The following is a 21,492-nucleotide window of genomic DNA, read 5'->3' on the forward strand; positions in this document are numbered from 1 at the left end:
CTGTTGGTGTGAGAGGCATATTTAGCACTGTTCAAAGGAAGGCATTGCGATTAAAAGATTACCAAATATTTTTGAGGCTTTATACCCACTGATGAATTAATATAGTATACACAAGAATTCAAAACGGTAAAAAAATTTTACAAGAATTCAAAACGGTAAAAAAAATTTTACTCAATGCAGTAAACATTTTTCCTTCAAGAGTGGTATCATTGCGAGTTGCACAACAAATCATCGGGGACTGTTGAACGTGGTGTGTCGACAGTGGTGGTGCGTCAGACAGCGGAGCGCTGTGCATGCTAGCCCAGCGTTGCGCGTGTGCATGCAAATGGCGTGTGCGAGGTGACAGCGACGAAAAGCGTGGTGAGCACGAGGAGCGGAGAGCTGACATGTCAGAAAACCGAGGTATGAAGGAAGACAGCACAGCTGAGATCATGTCATTCAAACGTGAAGGTGGTAGCCGTCGGATGTGGGGTCCGTGCTGCCGTGACCTCCCTTGGATCACCGATGAAAGCCTCCTGCGTTCTCTGCAAGTGTGGAGGCGGCAGCCGATAGACTGAGGGTCCGTGCTGCCGTAAGGCACTCTTGGATAGCCTGCTTTAAGCCTCCGGCGTTTCGTGACGCCGCCGAAGGGACCTGGATACACTTGTTCTTTCTGCTGCTGCCAAGTTCTTCGGGCTGCTGACCGCAGTCCACTGGCGTCTCCCTGTGTTCCTCTCCGCTCCTACCACCACCTGGCTCTCTTCCCCCACTTTTTTCGATGTACTGCCAGCAATGTGTCGCACTACAACCACCCGCGTCCGCCCTGTCTGCAAGACATCCCCGCTTCACCTGGGACACTCAGTACCTGGTGAACACTGTCCTTTATTCTTTAGTGTTGTATGCATGTTGAGTGTGCGTTTTTCTTGGTGTTTTCCGTTCTTATTGGCTCTTTTCCTTTAAATTATAAATCTTGTTTTGTTTGATCTTTTTGTTCTCTTCTCTTGTTCGAAACTACACACAATAGCGTTCCCCTTCGGAAAGTCGGGGACGCACTTCTGATCCGCGACAGTCAATACAATACAACTCAAGAACAAAGTGGAGAATTTTACAATACAACTCAAGAACAAAGTGGAGAATTTTCCTTAAAGGAAGCCTCCAGGGAAGACAATGGCGTCGACCGACTTTCATGATGTGGTTTCAACCATGACAGGTAACTACAAATTAACCACGATGTCATAAAAATCGGTCAATGCCATTGGCTGGAAGGCCTCCTTTTAGGGGCATTTGCGGCATTCTTGAGTTGTATCTGACTACAGGAGCCCATATGCAGGAGTTTTGATAGAAATGATCAATTAACCTTGAGTTCTCATCAACACAGTGATGACACATGACACATGTATAAGCAGGGTGACTGCAATGAAAAAGAAACATCTGCTTTGCCACTGAACTGGCCAGCATAAGAACAGTACCCAAAAGATGTCAAAGTGTGAAGCTACAATCGTTGGTAAGATGCTGTACAGTGTGACTAAAGAGCCCGTACTCAAATATCTATGGCAAGTGCAAGCGACAGGCGCCACAGCTCAGCTGTCACAGCACCACGTGCGTCAGAGCTGCGCGTCGCCACGGGCAACTAAATTTAAAGTTCACGCAACCCAAAGCTACGCGCTACGCAAGGGGTCCGCGCCCGTAGTCGAACCATTTCGGGCTCCGGCGCGGGGCCGGCGTTAGGCAACCCCACCGCACTACGCACCCACTTGTACCCCGACCTGTACGCAATCCTGGCACAATCACCCGCGGCTATTCCTGTACCGCCGGCGCTAGGTGCTCCCGGAGTAGCAATGCAACGCTACACACCACGCTGCAACGCGACCACGAGTAGTATTTCAGTTCAAGGACGCGAGCGCCCGCTACGCGAATCTTCGATACTCCGCCAGCAACCGAGGCTTGAACTAGCTTCCAAGCTCCGTTGCGCAAACTGAGCTCCCGAAATACACCGAATAGTTAGCACACACCGCACGCGATATTCGTCTATCATGCGTCGCACTCTCTCGTCAGGTTTCGTTTTTCCGAGCAACGCAGAATGGCTTCTTAATTAGAACAGCTTATGGCCGAGCGCTCACACGAAACAATCGCCCACAGTGGGCGGTAGGGATATAGTAGAGCACTTTCCACGCCAGGCATGCTCGTGATCAGCTGATCGCGAATGGTAACCAGCGTCTGTCGCTATGCATACTAGTTTACAGAGCGGAGCGTCGGGTCTCATATCATGCCTGCGCGTTCCTCGATGTTGTTGGTGCGACACAGAACCGATCAATCAAACGGCAGCGTGATGACAGCGCGATGTAAACGCAGCACAAAGCGCGCGTCGCCCAGCAAACATGAGCTCCGTGTGGCGAAAAAATGGAAGTTGTCGCGGAGCTCAACACGGGGGTCTTTGACTTACCGCCGAGCGAACTTCTTCCTCCACAGGTCGTTGCAGCACACGACATCGCGGAATTTTGAGCACACTTCGGAGAAGCGCAGGAGATCGTCCACTTCAATCTGCGGGAATGACAGGATGTGCACGATCACCTCGTGCGGCAGCAAGTCCAGCGTAAACACGCACTGCTCGGGGTCCTCCGCCGCCGCCATCACTACATCGTCTGGCAAGAGGGGGGCTCACGCGCTCTAGGTTTTTAACCCTATTGCGAAACAGGAACAAAAAATACAAAAATAACTCGCAAAAGCTCGTCAGGTGACCAAGTGGAATGCGCTTTAGGGTTGCCGACGCTAAGGATGATCGCTACTTGAAGCGCAAGTGGCGCTAACAACTGTTAAAATTTGCGTTTCTGCGTCATTTGCGGAAGCAGACGACGTTCCGATGCCATTTTTGGCCTCGAGAAAGCGTGCCGTCTGCAAACCTCATTAAATAAAATAAAAAAGTCTATGCCACAATGTAACCTACACAATAAATTTGATGTCAAGATATGTTCCAATTATTAACATTTTGGTAAATTTAGGCGATAATCAAAATTTAGTGTCAAAAAGTGAAATGCAGTTATGAAAGAAAAAAGTCACATTAGTTTCGTTTTCGGAACCGTTGATTCAATCTCAAGTGACTCAGCACTAGGGGAAGAGCAAGGACGAACGATCGGTCGTTCACCACGGCGGCCGTTGCCAACTATGTCTTTCAAGGTTTTCTCGCAATCTCTACTGCGCAGTTCAGCGACATGTCAACGCCCAGTACATCACAGGGGGGCCCTTTCAGCCCGATTTTGACTTCCTTCCGGGAGTTGCCACCACACACGTATATTATTTTCCCTCATGACCTTGCCTTTTCTCATTTATCGTGAACCACTGGAGTTTTCCAAGCGCACTCCCTTGTTCTCCGTTTGACTCAATGAAATATTTATTGCTGCTCTTTTGTTTTGCTGCTCATATTAAGCACGGCTTATATGTTTTTTTTTTTGCTCCCTGAAACAGACACTGCTCACACTATAGCGAAATTCTCCCCACCATGCATACGCCTGCAAGCATGTCTTCAAGCATTCATGTCCATGCATTGCCAGGAAATGAAATGCTTGACCGATTAATTTCATAACTATAAACAACCCTTTTATCATGTTGGTGCATAGGTGAACAACGAGGAACTATTTATACATTTAGTACGAATTGTCTAGTACGGATCGTAGTACGAAGGAAAATTCATTTGTCTGAGCCTTAAGGGAAGTAGGAAGTCTAGGTATAGTCCGAGGGTTAGGACGCTGGAATATTAATAATAATAATAATTGGTTTTTGTGGAAAGGAAAATGGCGCAGTATGTGTCTCATATATCGTTGGGCACCTGAACCGCGCCGTAAGGGAAGGGATAAGGGAGGGAGTGAAAGAAGAAAGGAAGGAGGTGCCGTAGTGGAGGGCACCGGAATAATTTCGACCACCTGGGGATCTTTAACGTGCACTGACATCGCACAGCACACGAGCGCCTTAGCGTTTTTCCTCCATAAAAACGCAGCCGCCGCGGTCGGGTTCGAACCCGGGAACTCCGGATCAGTAGTCGAGCGCCCTAACCACTGATCCACCGCGGCGAGTTTAGGACGCTGGATTCCGACACGATATCCAGCAGTGCACTGAGCAACGTTTTTAGATAAGGACAGTCGGAAAACTTGGCCCAGGGAATCGGCCCCACTTCCGTTGCCGCTTACATCTCAAAGAAACGCGAGCGTCATCTCTAGGGTTTTGAGAGTACCACGTTAGTTTTCTTGGTTTTATCTTCGCCGCCGCTACGCCCATTGGTTGCGCTTGGTCACGTGGAGAGTTTGCTCCAGTGGTTTTTGTCTAAAAACGTTGGCACTGAGCTACACTGAGCTAACGCTTGGCATCGCCACTAGAAAGAAACGACGGCAACTGCTAGTGCAAACAACATGCAATTGATGGCGCCACCTGCTCGCGGCTACGGATATAATTTTACGCGGCGTTTTCGTACTCTCAACGTCGCTTGGCGTACGCTGTTGACGGCACAAAATCGACATATGTGAAAAAAACGTCACTGGCAATACATTTAGCATTGAAAGGTCACACAGGTAAGAAAAACTGCCACCGCCATTCCTAGCTTTCGCTTTTTCAGCCTTGCTTTATGATGAAACCGAGCTGAGTGCCGTATTTTAGCGTGTACTATCCGATTATCCGCGCCAAAAATAAAAAAGAGTCATTCCCGGCCAAACGCACAGCACTTTGATGTACACCCTTCCCGATTTCTTCAAGAAAATTTATGGCCCTTTTTCACTGTCGAAAGTAATTAATTTTCCTCAATATTTTCCGGAAATTTCGACCACCTGGAGTTCTTTAACGTGCACTGACGTCGCACAGTACACAGGCCTCTAGCATTTCGCCCCTTTGCTGCTAACCCGCGTATTTGGGTCAGCAGTCGAGCACCATAACCACTGAGCCACCGTTGGTGGTTAAAATTTTCCCGGAGAGTGCAAAACCGGAGTAAGATACGAGTTTAAAAAAATAATATACAGCCGTTGATAACGCTGGACCAAAGTCCGCGGCATCCCGTATTATTCTAATAGCCAATCACAACAGTAAACGGAATCATCTTTTTAATGTTTGACTTTAATAAACAAGCCAGATATCAAAATTCTATAAGTAGGATAAAACTTAAATAAAGAAACAACTGTTGTTAACACTGGACCATGGTCCACGGCGTCCTGTACTAATTCAGTAAATAACGACAGTAAACGAAATTAAGGTTCTTGTGTTTGACTTCATTAATCAAGCCAGGTATCAAGATTCTAGAGCTTATAATTTTTTTCTTATGATTAGCCTCGTGCTTAGTATATTTTTTTTGTCGTGGAGGAATTCTGTGCGGTGGCCCTGCATGTGGGCTGAGCTTCAATGCAGACTTAAAGGGCAATTAACTGCACCACTTTTTGAGAATTCCGTGATATTCAAGATTTCAAATCTATATTGGCTGTAGGTGAAGCATACGAAGTTTTTTTTTTTTTTTTTGTGCCAGCATTTAGAATCGCAACGCAAAGATTAAATTTCAGGCTTCTCCCCAGATCACCGAAGAAGTGCGGAGAAGCTAGGTGTGACGTCACCGAGGATAAAATTTCAAATTTCCGCTGCCGTCAACCACACCCTAATGAATGTGCGTCTTTGGATGCTGCCAAACAACGCTCGGCGGAATTTGCCTTTGGTGGCGTTGGTTTTCTTGCTTCAAAGCGAGCGTTTATGTGTTGAAAATGTACCGGAACCGTACGTATGTGACGTCATCACCCCCCCCCCCCCCGCGTCCCCTTGGCGCTTTGCGCTGGGGAGAATCTTGAAGGATATTGACCTGAACTCCAGGTGGTCGAAATTAATCGGGAGACCTCCATTACGGGGGAGGTCTGCCGGGAAAGTTCTCGTATTCATATTCCTTCACTGACGGTGTGCATGGATCAGGTGTCCTCAAAGAGTGCGGTGTTTTATGCGAAGCATATTATCAGCGTTTCACTTCGGCGCTCGCGACGGTTACACGCTGGCTTCGACCTTGAGCTATACCACGTGACACCATGACGTCACGACCGAGGAGAGGCAGGCGGCCGCATCTTGCGCCGTCGCGACGGTTGCGCGCCGGGCGACCACGTGACACCATGACGTCACGACCGAGGAGAGGCAGGCCGCATCTTGCGCCGTCGCGCAACACCCTCTCAATGCTAAGGCCTCTCCACCGGCCGCGTGACGTCACGCCAAGGGACCGTGCAGGCCCCGCGCTCCGCGATTTCAGCGCGCCGCGCCCGTCTGCACTATTCGGGTACTGCCGTACGTAGCTGCCTTATAAGTGATTCCTTCATTTTCATTTTTGTCGTTGCTGCAGAAAAGAAATTCGCTAGTTTGTGCGCGCCTTAGGCTATCATTTTATCTGCTTTATATATTTTTTTTATTGCAGAACACCTTATTGTCAAGAAAGTTCGAGCTGCTAATACAGTTTTTTATAATAAACAATTTAGCATACGGCCGCCAATTTCGCATTATTGGTCATTATAATAAAAAATTGATTAGTTAATTTCAATTAATCATCTAATTATTAGGTTCTATCACGTACATGATGTCTGCCGTGCGGTAAAATCCATCCGCACAGACCGCACATGCGTATATCTAGTTGTTAAAGTAGAAGTTCGTGAACATTGAAAAAAAAAACACCGTCTACTGCGCATTGTGTTAGTTTTATTCTGTATTGTGTTTTGCTTAAAGCTTTCACACACAGCAATAATGACACTCACAATAATGTTGCGCTGTTGAGTATTTGTACAGCTAATCTGACCCTTACAATAAAAAGCGACGAGACACCAGCAATGAAGTGTGCGCAAAGCATTTTTATTGCTTGGGAATAAAACTTACTTCTTCTTAAGCGTTGCTGCTTTCCGGGCTGCGGCCTTCTGCTGCGCATTGTCTTGTATGGCATCATTTCTTAGTTTGCAAAAGTTGTTTAGAACAACGTTGGTTGCAACGCGTACTACCAAGCGCAGGAGAGTTTGTGCAGTGTGGCCATTTTCACATGTCTCAATGTCGTGTTCGTCCAGGAGGGAAATCGTCTGTGAAATCACGACACCACGTTGATTTCTACAGGAGAGAAAATCTTCCGCGGTTGCTCCAAAAGACAACTTCTCTGCAACTAGTTTAGTCATCAGTACCATGTGAACTGTGCATGGCTGGGGAAACTTCAGCCCTCCTCTCGACAGGTTAGCTATCATGGCAGTATTTTCCGCTTCGATCTCTCGATTTTCAATCACCAATGTGCTGAAGCAATCAGAACATGAAAGCTTCTTTAAAGCAGCATGAGCAGCGTATCCTGCAATGTAGACAATAGCATCCATGTCAGAGTGGGCGTGTGTAATATCGTCGTCGCTGACAGCCACAGAAAAGTTGCATGGGACAAGATCCTCACTTACGTCTTCAAACTCTGTTTCCTCGCGTGGAAATGTCAAAAGTTTTTGAAGACGAAGCTTCTTCTCACATTCGTAGAGCTGACGCACGGAAATGTGGTACTGTGATCCTGCCAGCTGGCGGTAACGGCCGAACCGGTCTTCTAGCGCATCCGTCTGAAATTTGCCCAGCAGTACGTACTTGAAGTGAAGTTCTTCTAAGCAGTAGCGCGAGAGTTCTACCAGAGAATAGCATGTCAGTCGCAAAGCACTGTGAGTCTCTTTCGTCAGCGAGCCACTGGTGATGTTTATTCTTGCCCAAGCGTCCAACCAGTCCACAACGCCGCTCAGGAAAGCTAACTGTGTGTCATCAACAGACCTTACAGGGTCTTGCATGCTGTCCCTTAGCCTCTGGCCTTTGCAAGGGGTCTTAACATTGACTATTTGCCACCATGTGAGGATAACGTCAATGAAAAGAGCAGTCGACTCAGCTTGAGGAATCTTGAACGCGGAACCATGTGTCCTGAGGGCATTTGAAACAAACTGATTAATGACGTCGAGAGCGAGCTTTACATTTTGCCGCTCCATTGAGGTTGGATTCACGGCTTTTGCGTTCAGTCTGTAAGCAGCCTTCACAAGCGACGTCTTCTCTGAAGAATAAAGCTGCCGCACAGCTGCGAAAGAAGCAGCTTTCATACGAGGAGGCCCTTCGGGCATTGCTCCACTCAAGTCCATTTCAGGGAAATAGAGGCATGTTCCAGGGTTTTTCTGGTTAATCCAATTGTTCCTAATGCACTTCAAGAGATGCACAGGATCGACCACGTAGAAAAGAGGGCGAGCGTTATCGGCTGGATGGGGATAGACAATGCTCACCTGAGGACTTGTAGCAAATAACGACATCATCTTGCGGTTCAGAGCATTGTTGTCCGTTATCACAGCGATAATTTTGAGCCCCATTTTCTCAACATTAATGATTATGTTCTTAGCATGCTCGTGCAAAATTTCTGCGCTCAGTTTGCTCACAGGTAATATGTGAATGACGTCCTTGTTTGCAGAAAGGAGTGATTGTACCATGAACACATGGGCTGTTGTTGCTGGTTCCGTTGAATGAACCGACGATCCTACTATTGTGCCCCCTTTGTAGTCGAAGTATGGTTTTATGTGGATCTCATCGATCATCAGGGTCACTGTCTTCTCGTGGTCTTTCATTGATTTGACTCGTTCTCGGATGTAGGAGAGACAGTGCGGTTGATTTTGCTCCACAAGAGGGTCAGCTTTGTAATTTGAGCAAACACGGCGCAGTGTGGAAGGATGGGGCAGAATGATTCTTGATGCAGCTCTTGTGAAGTGATATGCGTGAGGAGAAATTGAATTCAAAATACTGGCGAATACCAGCAGCTCTGCGCTATACACATGCTGTTTCGCGAGGAGAAGCTCTATCTGCTCAACCAGAAATTTCAGCAAAGAAGACTGTTCTTTCGTCGTATCACTGTCCTCAATGAGGTCTGCAAGCAGTGAACCGACAAACTGCAATACTTTAGTATGTTTCGACTCTTTCGTCACCTCAGGTATATTATGCAAGCCTATCTCGAGTTCTTCTAGCAGCAAGGACAGGCTGGAGGTGTCGCATACTTGAGCTGGCAGAATCCTGCCTGAAGGAAGCGACAGAAGCTTCACTCCATTCAAGAAAACAGAAAGTGACAGATCAGGGAGAACTACCAAGGCGCATTTCACATTAGGTGAAGGATCATTCTCGATGAGAAGGAACCTAACGCACTGCTCATCGACAGAAACGGTCCAGAATTTCGTGTTGCAGATTCCAGGCAACTTAGATTTGAACTCCTCGTAAGATGAAACTTTGTTTCTTTTCTGTTCAAGCTCATTAGACTGAAGTGACTTCCTCATAGCCTCCTGCAAAGCAGCGTTTTCCCTTCTTGCTTTTTTCGTCTCTGGCGATTCACTCCGTCCAGGCGTTGAGGACAAGTATTTTGGGCAGTTTGGAAAAACAGAAGGCGCAGCATCAATCTTCAACTGTAGCCTGTCACGCTTCACCTCTATTATTTTCCCTGTCAGTTCATCTTGGTGTGACAACGTCGTAATGAAGTCGCCTGCGTGGAAGTGCAGTTCACACACCTGCACGAGAAAATGAAGCAAGGCCATTCGCCATGACTCTCCATTGCCTAAAACACTAAGTAAAAAGAGTCTGAATAGTGAACAGCTTTTACATATTTACACAGCTTTTACACAAGCCTTATGCACATCCACAGAACTAAATGCTTCCTGGACAATTCATACATAAGTGTAAGAAGTGATATCATTGCCTACAAAGACAGCATGCCTTTCCGGGAGCGACAGCTCACAACTAAGATAATTACCAGCGCCTATTAAGCAATATTTCAGAGTCTTACCCTCGAATGCTCTGTAGGTGTGAAATCCTTCCGTGGAATGGCTCGCAACCAGGCTTTTCTTCGTACTTCGTCTCTTGGGAAGCAATAAACACGTACTTTGGGACCATTCTGGTAGTTCCCGCGGCACCCGGGAACACAGCACCGGCCCATGTTTCACGAAGTTGCACTCGCTACACGGCAGGCAATCAGTTTCCCATTCGTGCGCTAGCACAGGTACGCACGCCACACAAGAAACGGCCACACGAAACAGACACAGCCGTGCGAGGAGCGAACGGAAATGCACCCAACGCCAGGCTGAAAGACTCAAGCAGCAGCTAGACGCTCACTGCAAGACTGCGTTCGTGTCTGTGCTTGCCCGGGCAAGCGCGAGCACATCGAGGGAGACAACCGAGCGGAGCGGAGCCGCGCTTGGTGAGCAGCCTGACCGGACACTTGGCGTGACGTAGCGCGTGTGGAAAGGAGGGCCTGGAGAGGCCTGAAGAAAGTATTTAGAGGGTGTTGCGTCGCGACGGTTGCGCGCCGGGCGACCACGTGACACCATGACGTCACGACCGAGGAGAGGCAGAGCCGCATCTTGCGCCGTCGCGACGGTTGCGCGCCGGGCGACCACGTGACACCATGACGTCACGACCGAGGAGAGGCAGAGCCGCATCTTGCGCCGTCGCGACGGTTGTGCGCCGGGTGACCACGTGGTACCACGTGACGCTACGGCGACGGTATATAAGGGAGGCTGCGCTTGCCTCCGATCTTGCGCCGTCGCGACGGTTGTGCGCCGGGTGACCACGTGGTACCACGTGACGCTACGGCGACGGTATATAAGGGAGGCTGCGCTTGCCTCCGATAGGAGGAGAGGCGCGCGCCCCTGCGCGCGCGTTCTTCCTTCTTCTTCTGAAACCCTACCTATCCTTCTCTCTATCTGCACGCCGGCAGTGGTTGTGGTGTTTTAACACCAGTCACAGGCCCGTGCATTTTCCTTTCCTCTTCCCCTTTCATCCACTTACTACTACTACTCCGATACTCGTTGCGATGGCTCCTGGAGGCGCGGCTCCGCTCCTCCCGCTAGGGCCGCTGCAGCCGAGCACGTGGTCTGACGTCACGCCAGCTGAGGAGAGACGGGGCTCAACTCGCGCGGTCGCCGCGCGGCCGCGTCCACCAAGGCTAACTCCCGCTCCTCCAGGAGATTGCTAAACAACGAAGAGACTAGCCTGACTTACGGGCAGGCGATACCGAATCCCTTTCACAAATCTATTATGCTTCGCATCCTAGGCTTAACCTTAGCTAAGCCAGGCCATTTTTTGTGCCTTTCCTGAACTCATGACCTTGGGAGGGGTGCACTGAAGTGCTTCTATTAAACTGTTTTATTATAATACAATGTAATTCGTAGTAAAATTTATTGCTCCTATTTTAGCCCAAATTTTTAATTTAGCTCTCGAATCCAGCATTTTCCCTGATGACATGAAAAAGGCTAGAATTACTGTAGTGCACAAAGCAGGTGATGTATATGTCGTGAATAATTATAGGCCAATATCCATTCTCTCGATTTTTTCAAAAGGGCTTGAAAAGGTTATATTTCAAAGATTTAATACCTTACACGAGAAAAACAACATAATAACTGACTCCCAATATGGATTTAGGAAAAGACGATCGACAGAAGTGACAGTACTTCTGCTAAAAGAACCGATAGTTCAAAATATAGATTCTGGTCTTTTTACTCTTGGTTTATTCATTGACTTCAGTAAAGCCTTTGACTCCCTCAATCACAATGTATTGTTAGGAAAGTTATCACAGTATGGAATACAGTGTGGACCGCTCAAATGAATTATGTCATACCTGAAATACAGAGTCCACTGCGTCCGTATACATAATGTTGAGTCGTCTCTGCTGCCCCTACAAACCGGAGTACCACAAGGTAGTGTTTTAGGCCCGCTAATATTTAATCTATATATTAATGATATAGTTCTCATTAATCGGTCAGCTGAATGGTTTATTTACATGCTGATGACAGTAGCATTCTATTTAAGGGTGAAGATCCAAACGATTTAGCTCTGCAGTGCAACCGAACGCTTGAATCACTATCAGGGTGGTCCCTCTCTAACTGCATAATAATCAATCCAAGACTAAGGTTTTACTATTTAGGCCAAGAAATAAACTTTTCACACTGCAAAATAAGATCAATTATAAGAATAAAGATATAACAATAGTAGATGAGCATAAGGTTCTTGGCGTTACTTTTAGTTCTCACCTAAACTGGGATCACCACATTAATCACGTCTGCAAGGAGCTGTCTGCTGTTTCAGGCTCTCTGTCCTGCTGCAGAAACCTCATTCCCGAAAGAGTTAAACTCCAGTTGTACCAAGCGTTATTTGCACCCCACATAAATTATTGCAGTCTTGTCTGGAGCTCAACAACAAAAAGAAATATGGATGAAATTAATGTGCCCCAGAAGGAAAGTCTTGTGCTATGTGGCAAATGTTGGAACGCACACATCTACAAACAACCTATTTCCGAAGTATGGGATCATTCGTTTTCTGCACAGTTATAAATTTCCACTCTTAAAACGACTTTATTTTTCGTCCGTTGAATCTGCAAATTTTCTTAAAACTGTTGCAACCTTACAGCAGCGAACAACAGATGTATTCACTAGAAACCCTGGCTAGTTCTCTATTTCCGCACCCAAAACAAGTTTCAGTCATTAAAGCATAATGTTCCATCACTTCTAAACAAATATCTAAAGTAATTTTTTCCACCTAAGGAAGAATGTAAAAATTATTTCTGTAACCTCAACTGAACTTTTACGTGTCACCCTGATTTGATGTATCTTACCTTGGTTTTAAACTGACTGGATTTAAACTGAATTGTCCTTTGACCGTGTGCTTCCATATCATCTAGTGATTTTTTTTTCTTTTTGTCTCACAGTTTGTTTCGTTATATATGCGCTTTTGAGACCTGCTTTATAGCCCATATATTTTCAATATGACCTTTGATGAGTGCGGTTTTCTTTCTTTTGTTGATAATCTGCGTCGACTGCTGTCTTCTAAGGTGGCCCCTGGGCCGTCGTCAAGTTGCTTAGTGCAACTTTTAGTCCAGGGAACCGTTCAGAGTTTGTGGTCCTACCGCTCTGGAAAATAAACGAATTGAATTGAATACCGAAATGCTGCAATTAAAAAAAACAGTTCACAGGACGAGGTAGGAATGGTGCACCATAAGTGTACTATCTAAACAGCTAGTGTATTCGTTATATAGCTGATGACAATAAATTCATCAGCACATATCCTCATTAGTTTAGTATGTCGTCAGGGGCAAGCACAGGTCGGCACACTCACTCATGAGTGCACTCATATTGCCTCACTCACACTCACGTTTGTGAGTTTGTGAGTGTGAGTGGAAATGAGTATGCGTGCGAGTGAGTAGATGTGAGTGTGGGCTGTCACGAGTGTGAGTGGATGTGAGTGTGAGTGGAGATGAGTGTGAATGTGAGTGAGTGGACATGAGCGTGAGTGGTTGGTTCTGACTCGTGAGTGTGAGTGAGTGGTTTTGAGTGCGAGTGAGTGGTTGTGAGAGTGGTGATGAGTGTGAGTGAGTGGTTGTGGGTGCGAGTGGTTATGAGTGCGAGTGACCGCGAGTGTGATTGAGACACCTCTCATGGTGCTGAGGTATCGGGGAAGTAGTGATGCACTATAAATAAGGTGGCATATCCACATCCGACGAGTATCAAACCGAGTACTGCACACAAGAGATATAATAATAAAATTCAGCTGTGACATTCCTTGTGTGCTACGAGGTACATTCCTTGTGTGTGCTGCGAGGTGCATTCCTTGTGTGTGCTGCGAGGTTCCGCGTTCCACGGCGCGGCGTAGACGGAGACCCAGATGACAGCGGCATCATCAATTACCCAGCCATGCACTTTGAGTGACGACCAGAACGAAGGGACCCGCCGCCGTGACAGCGGCATCATCAATTACCCAGCCATGCTCTTTGAGTGACGACCAGAACAACCGGACCCGCCGCCGCCGCCGCGGGGAAACAGGCTTTATCCTCCCCAATTTGCGTGGCCGTTCCAGGTGCGGCCCTCCCGAGCACATTCCAGGACAAGGGAGCTGTCAGCGGGCCAGAGCGCGCCGTACCACAGCCGACGCTATGCGCTACCGCGAAGGCAACATTCTTTCCCTCCTTCCCCTTTCGACGTGGGCTATCGCCGGGAAGGCACCCACAGCTTCCCGCCGTGCCTCGTGAACAAAAGCGCATTCCCAGAAGGGCCGTGACGGACACCTGTCATGGCGGACAGGCAGTACTCGCCAAGAATGTGGAAAGACAGGCGCTAGTGAATTAGCTCCGAAGAGAGAGCCTGTGTATACTCTCACTTGAGAGAGAGTGGTGGCGTTTTTGTTGTTTATTTAGTTTGTATTGTTAACAGACTCTGGGTTCGAGGCTAAGCCCAACCCAAGGGGTTGTCCCCATCTCGCATGTTATTTTGGATTGGAGAATTGATGCTTTGGGCGGGCCACTGGAAATGACCGCCCTTAGTCCTTTGTTAATCAAGTGCTTAAAAGCGCATGTAAACGGATGCAGTCCAGTCCAGTCTGAGCTGGGGCTCCATGCTTAGCATGTAATGTGATGCTACTTAGGCACTAACCTGCCCGGTCGATGAGTAAAGTAGTGCAAAGTTTGTTCTTTTGTAAATTCAGTTCTGCTTTTTCCCGTTTAACTCTCTGTATATGTATGTTGTAAAATTATGCTCTGCTGTCATCATCTACAAGCTCGCCTCCTGTTCATCTTCCAAGCCGAACGACACTAGAGGAAGGGTTTGTGAACCATCCTCGAAGAAACGGACGACTATTGAAATTCTACTGCATACACGCTCAGGACGACATCGTTCGCCAAGAGGGCCTTCAGCGCCGAAGCCCGACGGCGTGCAGCTTCTGCCAGCAACCGCTCGAGCCCAACTCCGGAGCCACTCCATCGCCCCCATGAAGTCGTCGGCACGTAAGCTCGGACGCCCCAGCCTCTGATGTATAACCTTAATCATGTGTAATTATTGAATATACCTGTTTGTTTAAACTGAGCCATACGGTGTCTCTTTGCCTCTCCGTCCCGTGTGGACCTGCGCATTATGGGGGTCATCACACTGGTGTCAGAAGTGGGGTCTCAAAAGCAAATGTCCTCTGAATGCTGCGACATTCATGACTTCAAAATTGTAATCAAAAGGGAATCACGGGACTGATTGTGGGACTTTTACCCCCATTTGAGAGGCTTGAGGCACCGGAGGGCTTGAAAAAAAAAATGTCTTTATCTGAGGGAGCTCCCACTCCACAGCCGTCGCTCGGAGCAAGCATGCTGGCATTAGGAAGCGTCATTACGACGTTTACGGGAGATAAGACAGGGGTTCCAATCTGCGATTTCTTTTCCATGCTAGAAGAGATTGGGAAAATGGGGGGATGGTCCGATGCTCAAATGCTGGGAATGGCGAGGTGTAAGATGGCAGGAGCTGCTCATGATTTTGCATGGCGAGACGAAAAAGTAAAATCCACAAAATCATTTTCGAAATTTAAGAAGCTCGCGTTTGAGCATTTCGACACTGAACCACGTCACGTGCGGGTACAGAGGTTCCGTGACGCCGGACAGATGGTAGGGGAGGACGTGCGAACGTTTGCGTCGCGGCTTCAGCGCTTAGCGCGCGATACGTTAAGCAGGGAGGAGGAAGGAGACCAGCTAAAGAAGAAATACGCGGAGGATATACTTAAAGAGGAAATGACCGCTTTGTTCGTGGCTGGTCTGCAAGACCCCGTGCGCCGGTTCGTGCTCTCGCGCAAGCCGAGCAATTTCGACCAAGCCGTGGAGGCCGCATTGGATGAGGAACGAAATGAGGCGTTAACGACAGCCGCAGCGAGAGTACGCGTCATAGAGAGAGCGGTGTTCAACCCTGAGGTTGCTCTCTTGACAGAGCGGTTAGATCGCTTAGAACAGCTGCTATCTCAGCAGGTAGAACGCCAGGTTGAAGCGCGCGCTCAACAGCGCCCATTCGCGGGAAACCGGAGACCGCCACAAAGCTACAGGCGCGGTATGCGAGATTTTAAAGAAATCGTATGCTTCGCTTGCCAGGGTCGCGGACACATCGCCAGGTTCTGCCAAAACGTGCGCCGTGGGGAGCCACAAAGAGAAGCAGGCGAGACACGCCCTAAGCAAGCCTACAGCGGGGCTCCAGATACCGAGTCAAAAAACTAGTTAGTCCTCCCCAGCCTGAGGAGCGTGGGGAGGGAGCAGTGGATGATGAGGTGGTGGTAGTTTGTGTGGCCGACGAGGCATGCCCTGTTGTGCGTTGCAAGTTAAATGGTTGTTGCATGGAATTGTTGATAGATACGGGGTCAAAGGTGACATTGCTTAAGGAGAGCAGTTTTAACAGGCTTCGAAGGAAGGGGGACCGCGAGGTGTTGGAAGCGTCTGGTGGTATGGCAACCAAATTTGTAGGCATAACGGGGGATCCTCTTGGCATAAGTGGACTCTACCGGTTACACTTCTCTCTCGGCGGAATTGCATTGGAGCACCCCTGCTACGTATGCCCGGACATGGTGTCTCTGCCAAACGGAGTGTCAGGTATATTAGGGCAGGATTTTTTGAGAAAAGGGAAGGTAGTAGTCTCATTCTCTGAGGAAGAGGTTAATGCGGGCGGCTCAAAAGTTCCGTTTTTGAACAGGAGAGGGGCTGAGATTCGCATTACCGATATTGACACCCGTCAAACAGTGGGATCATTGGAGAAGGTATATTCGCGGGTTGCCGTCCGGCTGGTCGAGGAGGCGGTCGTCCTTCCTTGGTCGGAGCACATTTTGTACGCGTTTGTGCCTTCAGATGTAGAGAGCGGCGCCGTGGGAGTGCTTGAGCCGGTCGACTCTCTCAGCAATGGCCTGAAGGCAGCCGCGTGCCTCGTGACAGTTAATGACGCCCACAGAGTGCCCCTACGGGTGGTTAACTGTAGCCAGCAGCCACTGAGCCTTCCCAAGAACAAAACATTGGCTTTCTTCACCTCTGCGATAGAGCAACGTGAGCCCACCGATACGGTACTCGCAACTGTAGAGCATGCTAGTCCTTCGGCTGCTCCAAAGGTGTCGTTCGATCTTTCTCACGTAAAATCCAGGGAGAGGGAGGCTCTGGCTGGTTTGCTGAACGACTACTCGGAGGTATTCGCCGCGTCCAACCTGGATTTGGGCTGCTGTGGCGTTATAAAGCACAGGATAGAAACCGGCACTTCATCGCCCGTTTACCAGCGTGCGTACAGGATTCCTTACTCCCAACGTGAGGAGATGGAGCGGCAGGTGCAGGACCTGATTGATCGCGGCATTGTCGAACACTCAAAGTCATCCTGGGGAGCACCAGCACTATTGGTGGAAAAGCCAGATGGCTCGTATCGATTGGTAGTGGACTACCGCAAACTAAATGCCGTAACTCGCATCGATCCATACCCCATCCCCAATATACAGGAGACGCTTTCTCAGCTGGGCTCTGCCAGGTACTTCACGGTAGTGGACATGGCGGCGGGATTCTGGCAGATAGCAATGGATCCGGCAGATGCCGAGAAAACGGCATTCAACACGCCCTCAGGGCACTATGAATGGAAAAGAATGCCGATGGGTCTGGCCAACAGCCCTGCTGTCTGGCAGAGAACCGCTGATGTTATCCTGGCAGGTCTTCTGGGGAGGCTGTGCTTCGTGTATATGGATGACATTATCATATACAGTGACAGTTTTGAGAACCATTTGCGCGATATTGAGCAGGTTTTGGTGCGACTAAGAGGAGCGGGTCTCAAGCTGAAGCCCTCTAAGTGCCAATTCCTCAAAAACGAGGTGAAATACCTCGGGCACGTTGTTTCAGCTGACGGCGTGCGACCGGACCCTGAGAAACTAAGGTGTGTCTCGGATTTTCCATCCCCGACTAGCGTCCGCCAGGTCCGGCAGTTTCTCGGCCTGATCGGTTACTACCGAAGGCACATAGAGGAGTTCGCCAAGCTCGCTAAGCCGCTCACCGCCTTAACAGCCAAAAATGTCGCCTTTCGCTGGGACGAAAACGCGGAGAATGCTTTTGGGGCCCTGAAAAGGAAGCTAATGAGTGCACCGCTGTTGCGCCACCCGGATTTTAATTTGCCCTTCGTTATGGCCACAGATGCGTCAAAGTTCGCAGTTGGTGCCGTGCTATCTCAGGTTATCGAGGGCAAAGAACATCCCGTTGCTTTTGCTAGCCGACAGCTGAGCCCCACAGAGCAAAAGTACGGAGCTACGGAAAGGGAGTGCCTCGCCGTTGTCTGGGCAGTAAAGCACTTCAGATGCTACCTTTACGGCCGCAAATTCAAGCTAGTCACAGACTGCCATCCTCTGAAATGGGTGATGAGTGTCAGGGACCCTAGCTCGCGACTCGCTAGATGGAATCTACACCTGCAGGAATACTGCTTTGAAGTTGAGCACAAGTCAGGAAAGACGCATCTGAATGCTGATGCACTCAGCCGCACAGCTGCCGTGGCAGCTATAGATGAGTTTGTCCCCGTAGTCGACCCCGCCGAATTACGCACAGAGCAGTGCAAAGATCCGGACCTGAAGCGAATAATCGAAAGCTTAGAGGACGCACCGTCTCACCCCGAACAGCTAGGTTATTTCATTGGCAAAGACGGCACCCTGTGTCGGCGCACGAGGCCAACCAGGAAAGGGAGACCAGAGAAAACCGCTTGGGAGAGAGTCGTCATACCTCGGTCGTGGACAGAAAGGGTTCTTCGCGCGTTTCACGATGCGCCATGCGCCGGTCATTTTGGCGTAGCGAAGACACGCAGGCGTGTGGAGCGTTTGTACTTTTGGAGTGGCATGCGACAGGATGTTAGAGACTACTGTGCGAAGTGTCATTCCTGTCTCGAGAGAAAAACACCCAAGGGACGAAGACCAGCTCCAATTCAGCCGTTCCCTGAGGTTTCGGCTCCCTTCGAGCGGACAGGTATGGACATAATGGGCCCATTGCCCACGACCACTTCCGGAAACAAGTACATTTTAGTATTTGTCGATTACCTTTCAAAATACGCGGAAGCGGTAGCACTCCCAGATCAGAAGGCAGAAACGGTTGCAAGAGCATTTGTCGAACAGATCGTGCTCCGACATGGACCCCCGAGGCAACTCTTGACAGATCGGGGAACGAACTTCGTGTCGCAGCTAATGAGGAGAGTTTGCGAGCTGCTTAAGATCGCTAAGAAGCAGACAACACCGTACCATCCGGCTCGCAACGGCGCGGTGGAGCGACTGAACCAAACCGTGGCCGGGTTCCTGTCGCATTTTGTTTCGCGCGACCAGCGGGACTGTGACTTGTGGCTCCCGTATGCAATGTTTGCCTACAATTCCGCAGCACACGAGAGCACGGGCGAATCGCCATTCTTTCTTCTCTACGGCCGAGACCCGGACCAGCCTAGTGAAGTGCCAGAGGGCCCCCGTCGTGTCCCATACGCTTCACTGGACGACTATAAGGTTGAGCTAGAATCGCGCTTGCAAGTGGCGAGGGACATCGCAAAGGAGTCCTTAAAGAAAGCGGCGAAGCGCAGGAAGGAGGTGCACGATCGCAGTGCTAGAGACGCGCCGTTTGATGTGGGGGACAGCGTGTACATTGAAAACTGCCAAAGGCAGATTGGGCTAGCTCGTAAGTTCCAGACGAAGTGGAGAGGACCGTGCGAGGTTGTCGAGAAGCTTTCTCCGGTAAACTTCAGAGTCCGAGACGTGAACCGGCGTTTGATAAGGATACACGCAAATCGCCTCAAGTCGGCACCGGTTCAGTATTCACGAAATGAGGAAAGGGAAAGCGCGGATTTTGATGGGGACAGAAGTGAAGCGGAGCGCGCAGATAGTTCGCAAGAAACGCCCTCTCCTGCATTTGTTCGGCAGGCGCCCGAGGTGACGGCCGGAATGCCACCGGATTTACTTCAAGCATTGCTAGAAGAAGAAGCGCGCGAGGTTGCCGCGCAGATAACGCCAGGAGAGGCTCCTGCCACGAGCCCTCGCGAGTCCCAAAGCAGACAAAGGGGCACAGACTTACTTAGTATGACTCATGAAGGCCGATATCCGCTGCGAAATCGGAAAGCTAAGTCGGACTAATGGCGTAAACAGAGCGGAGTTGTGAACTGGTTAGAATTGTGTAATGCCGCAGCTCATAACATTGCTATATGCGTATGTGTTAAGTTATCGGAGTTAATAGTTAAACCTTTCTGTCATTAAGTAACACCTTCACAGGAGAGCATGCGGAGCGCATGCAGAACCTGCCCTACTTCCTTTCGTTATCTATATTTTTGTCTGTGCCGTGATCGTGCTAGAAGTGGGAGCTCCTTTGTAACTGTGGTAAATTTATTTCGTCCAGTTTGGACTAGAAAGGAGAGGCTTGGGTGCTGAGTTTCATGTTTATCTGTAAAAGAAGATCAGTGCTGTCCCTGGAGACGCCAGTTATGACAGCGGAGGCATTGGTGTTGTGCAGTGGTGTTGAGTGCAGCGAAAAGTGTTTTGTCGGACGCACTGTGCGAGGCGATTCAGAAAGACAAGGGGAGCTGCAGGGACTCAAATGTTCGGAGAACATTCTTCTGGAGGGTGAGCGAGTGTGACATTCCTTGTGTGCTACGAGGTACATTCCTTGTGTGTGCTGCGAGGTTCCGCGTTCCACGGCGCGGCGTAGACGGAGACCCAGATGACAGCGGCATCATCAATTACCCAGCCATGCACTTTGAGTGACGACCAGAACGAAGGGACCCGCCGCCGTGACAGCGGCATCATCAATTACCCAGCCATGCTCTTTGAGTGACGACCAGAACAACCGGACCCGCCGCCGCCGCCGCGGGGAAACAGGCTTTATCCTCCCCAATTTGCGTGGCCGTTCCAGGTGCGGCCCTCCCGAGCACATTCCAGGACAAGGGAGCTGTCAGCGGGCCAGAGCGCGCCGTACCACAGCCGACGCTATGCGCTACCGCGAAGGCAACATTCTTTCCCTCCTTCCCCTTTCGACGTGGGCTATCGCCGGGAAGGCACCCACAGCTTCCCGCCGTGCCTCGTGAACAAAAGCGCATTCCCAGAAGGGCCGTGACGGACACCTGTCATGGCGGACAGGCAGTACTCGCCAAGAATGTGGAAAGACAGGCGCTAGTGAATTAGCTCCGAAGAGAGAGCCTGTGTATACTCTCACTTGAGAGAGAGTGGTGGCGTTTTTGTTGTTTATTTAGTTTGTATTGTTAACAGACTCTGGGTTCGAGGCTAAGCCCAACCCAAGGGGTTGTCCCCATCTCGCATGTTATTTTGGATTGGAGAATTGATGCTTTGGGCGGGCCACTGGAAATGACCGCCCTTAGTCCTTTGTTAATCAAGTGCTTAAAAGCGCATGTAAACGGATGCAGTCCAGTCCAGTCTGAGCTGGGGCTCCATGCTTAGCATGTAATGTGATGCTACTTAGGCACTAACCTGCCCGGTCGATGAGTAAAGTAGTGCAAAGTTTGTTCTTTTGTAAATTCAGTTCTGCTTTTTCCCGTTTAACTCTCTGTATATGTATGTTGTAAAATTATGCTCTGCTGTCATCATCTACAAGCTCGCCTCCTGTTCATCTTCCAAGCCGAACGACACTAGAGGAAGGGTTTGTGAACCATCCTCGAAGAAACGGACGACTATTGAAATTCTACTGCATACACGCTCAGGACGACATCGTTCGCCAAGAGGGCCTTCAGC

General features: G+C 49.3%; 1 protein-coding gene across 1 annotated transcript in view; it reads right to left on the reverse strand.

Moving 5' to 3' along the window:
• Positions 1 to 2,739, reverse strand: part of LOC144110592 (F-box only protein 21-like) — a 35,776-nt gene extending 33,037 nt beyond the window's left edge. The window contains exon 1 of the mRNA XM_077643611.1: positions 2,423 to 2,739. Coding sequence (XP_077499737.1) covers positions 2,423 to 2,610 — 188 coding nt within the window. The 5' untranslated portion in view covers positions 2,611 to 2,739. The remainder of the gene's footprint in view (positions 1 to 2,422) is intronic.
• Between the last annotated feature and the right edge of the window lie 18,753 nt (positions 2,740 to 21,492).

This window comes from Amblyomma americanum, chromosome 11 (assembly GCF_052857255.1).
Source record: "Amblyomma americanum isolate KBUSLIRL-KWMA chromosome 11, ASM5285725v1, whole genome shotgun sequence".
NCBI classification, from domain to species: domain Eukaryota; kingdom Metazoa; phylum Arthropoda; class Arachnida; order Ixodida; family Ixodidae; genus Amblyomma; species Amblyomma americanum.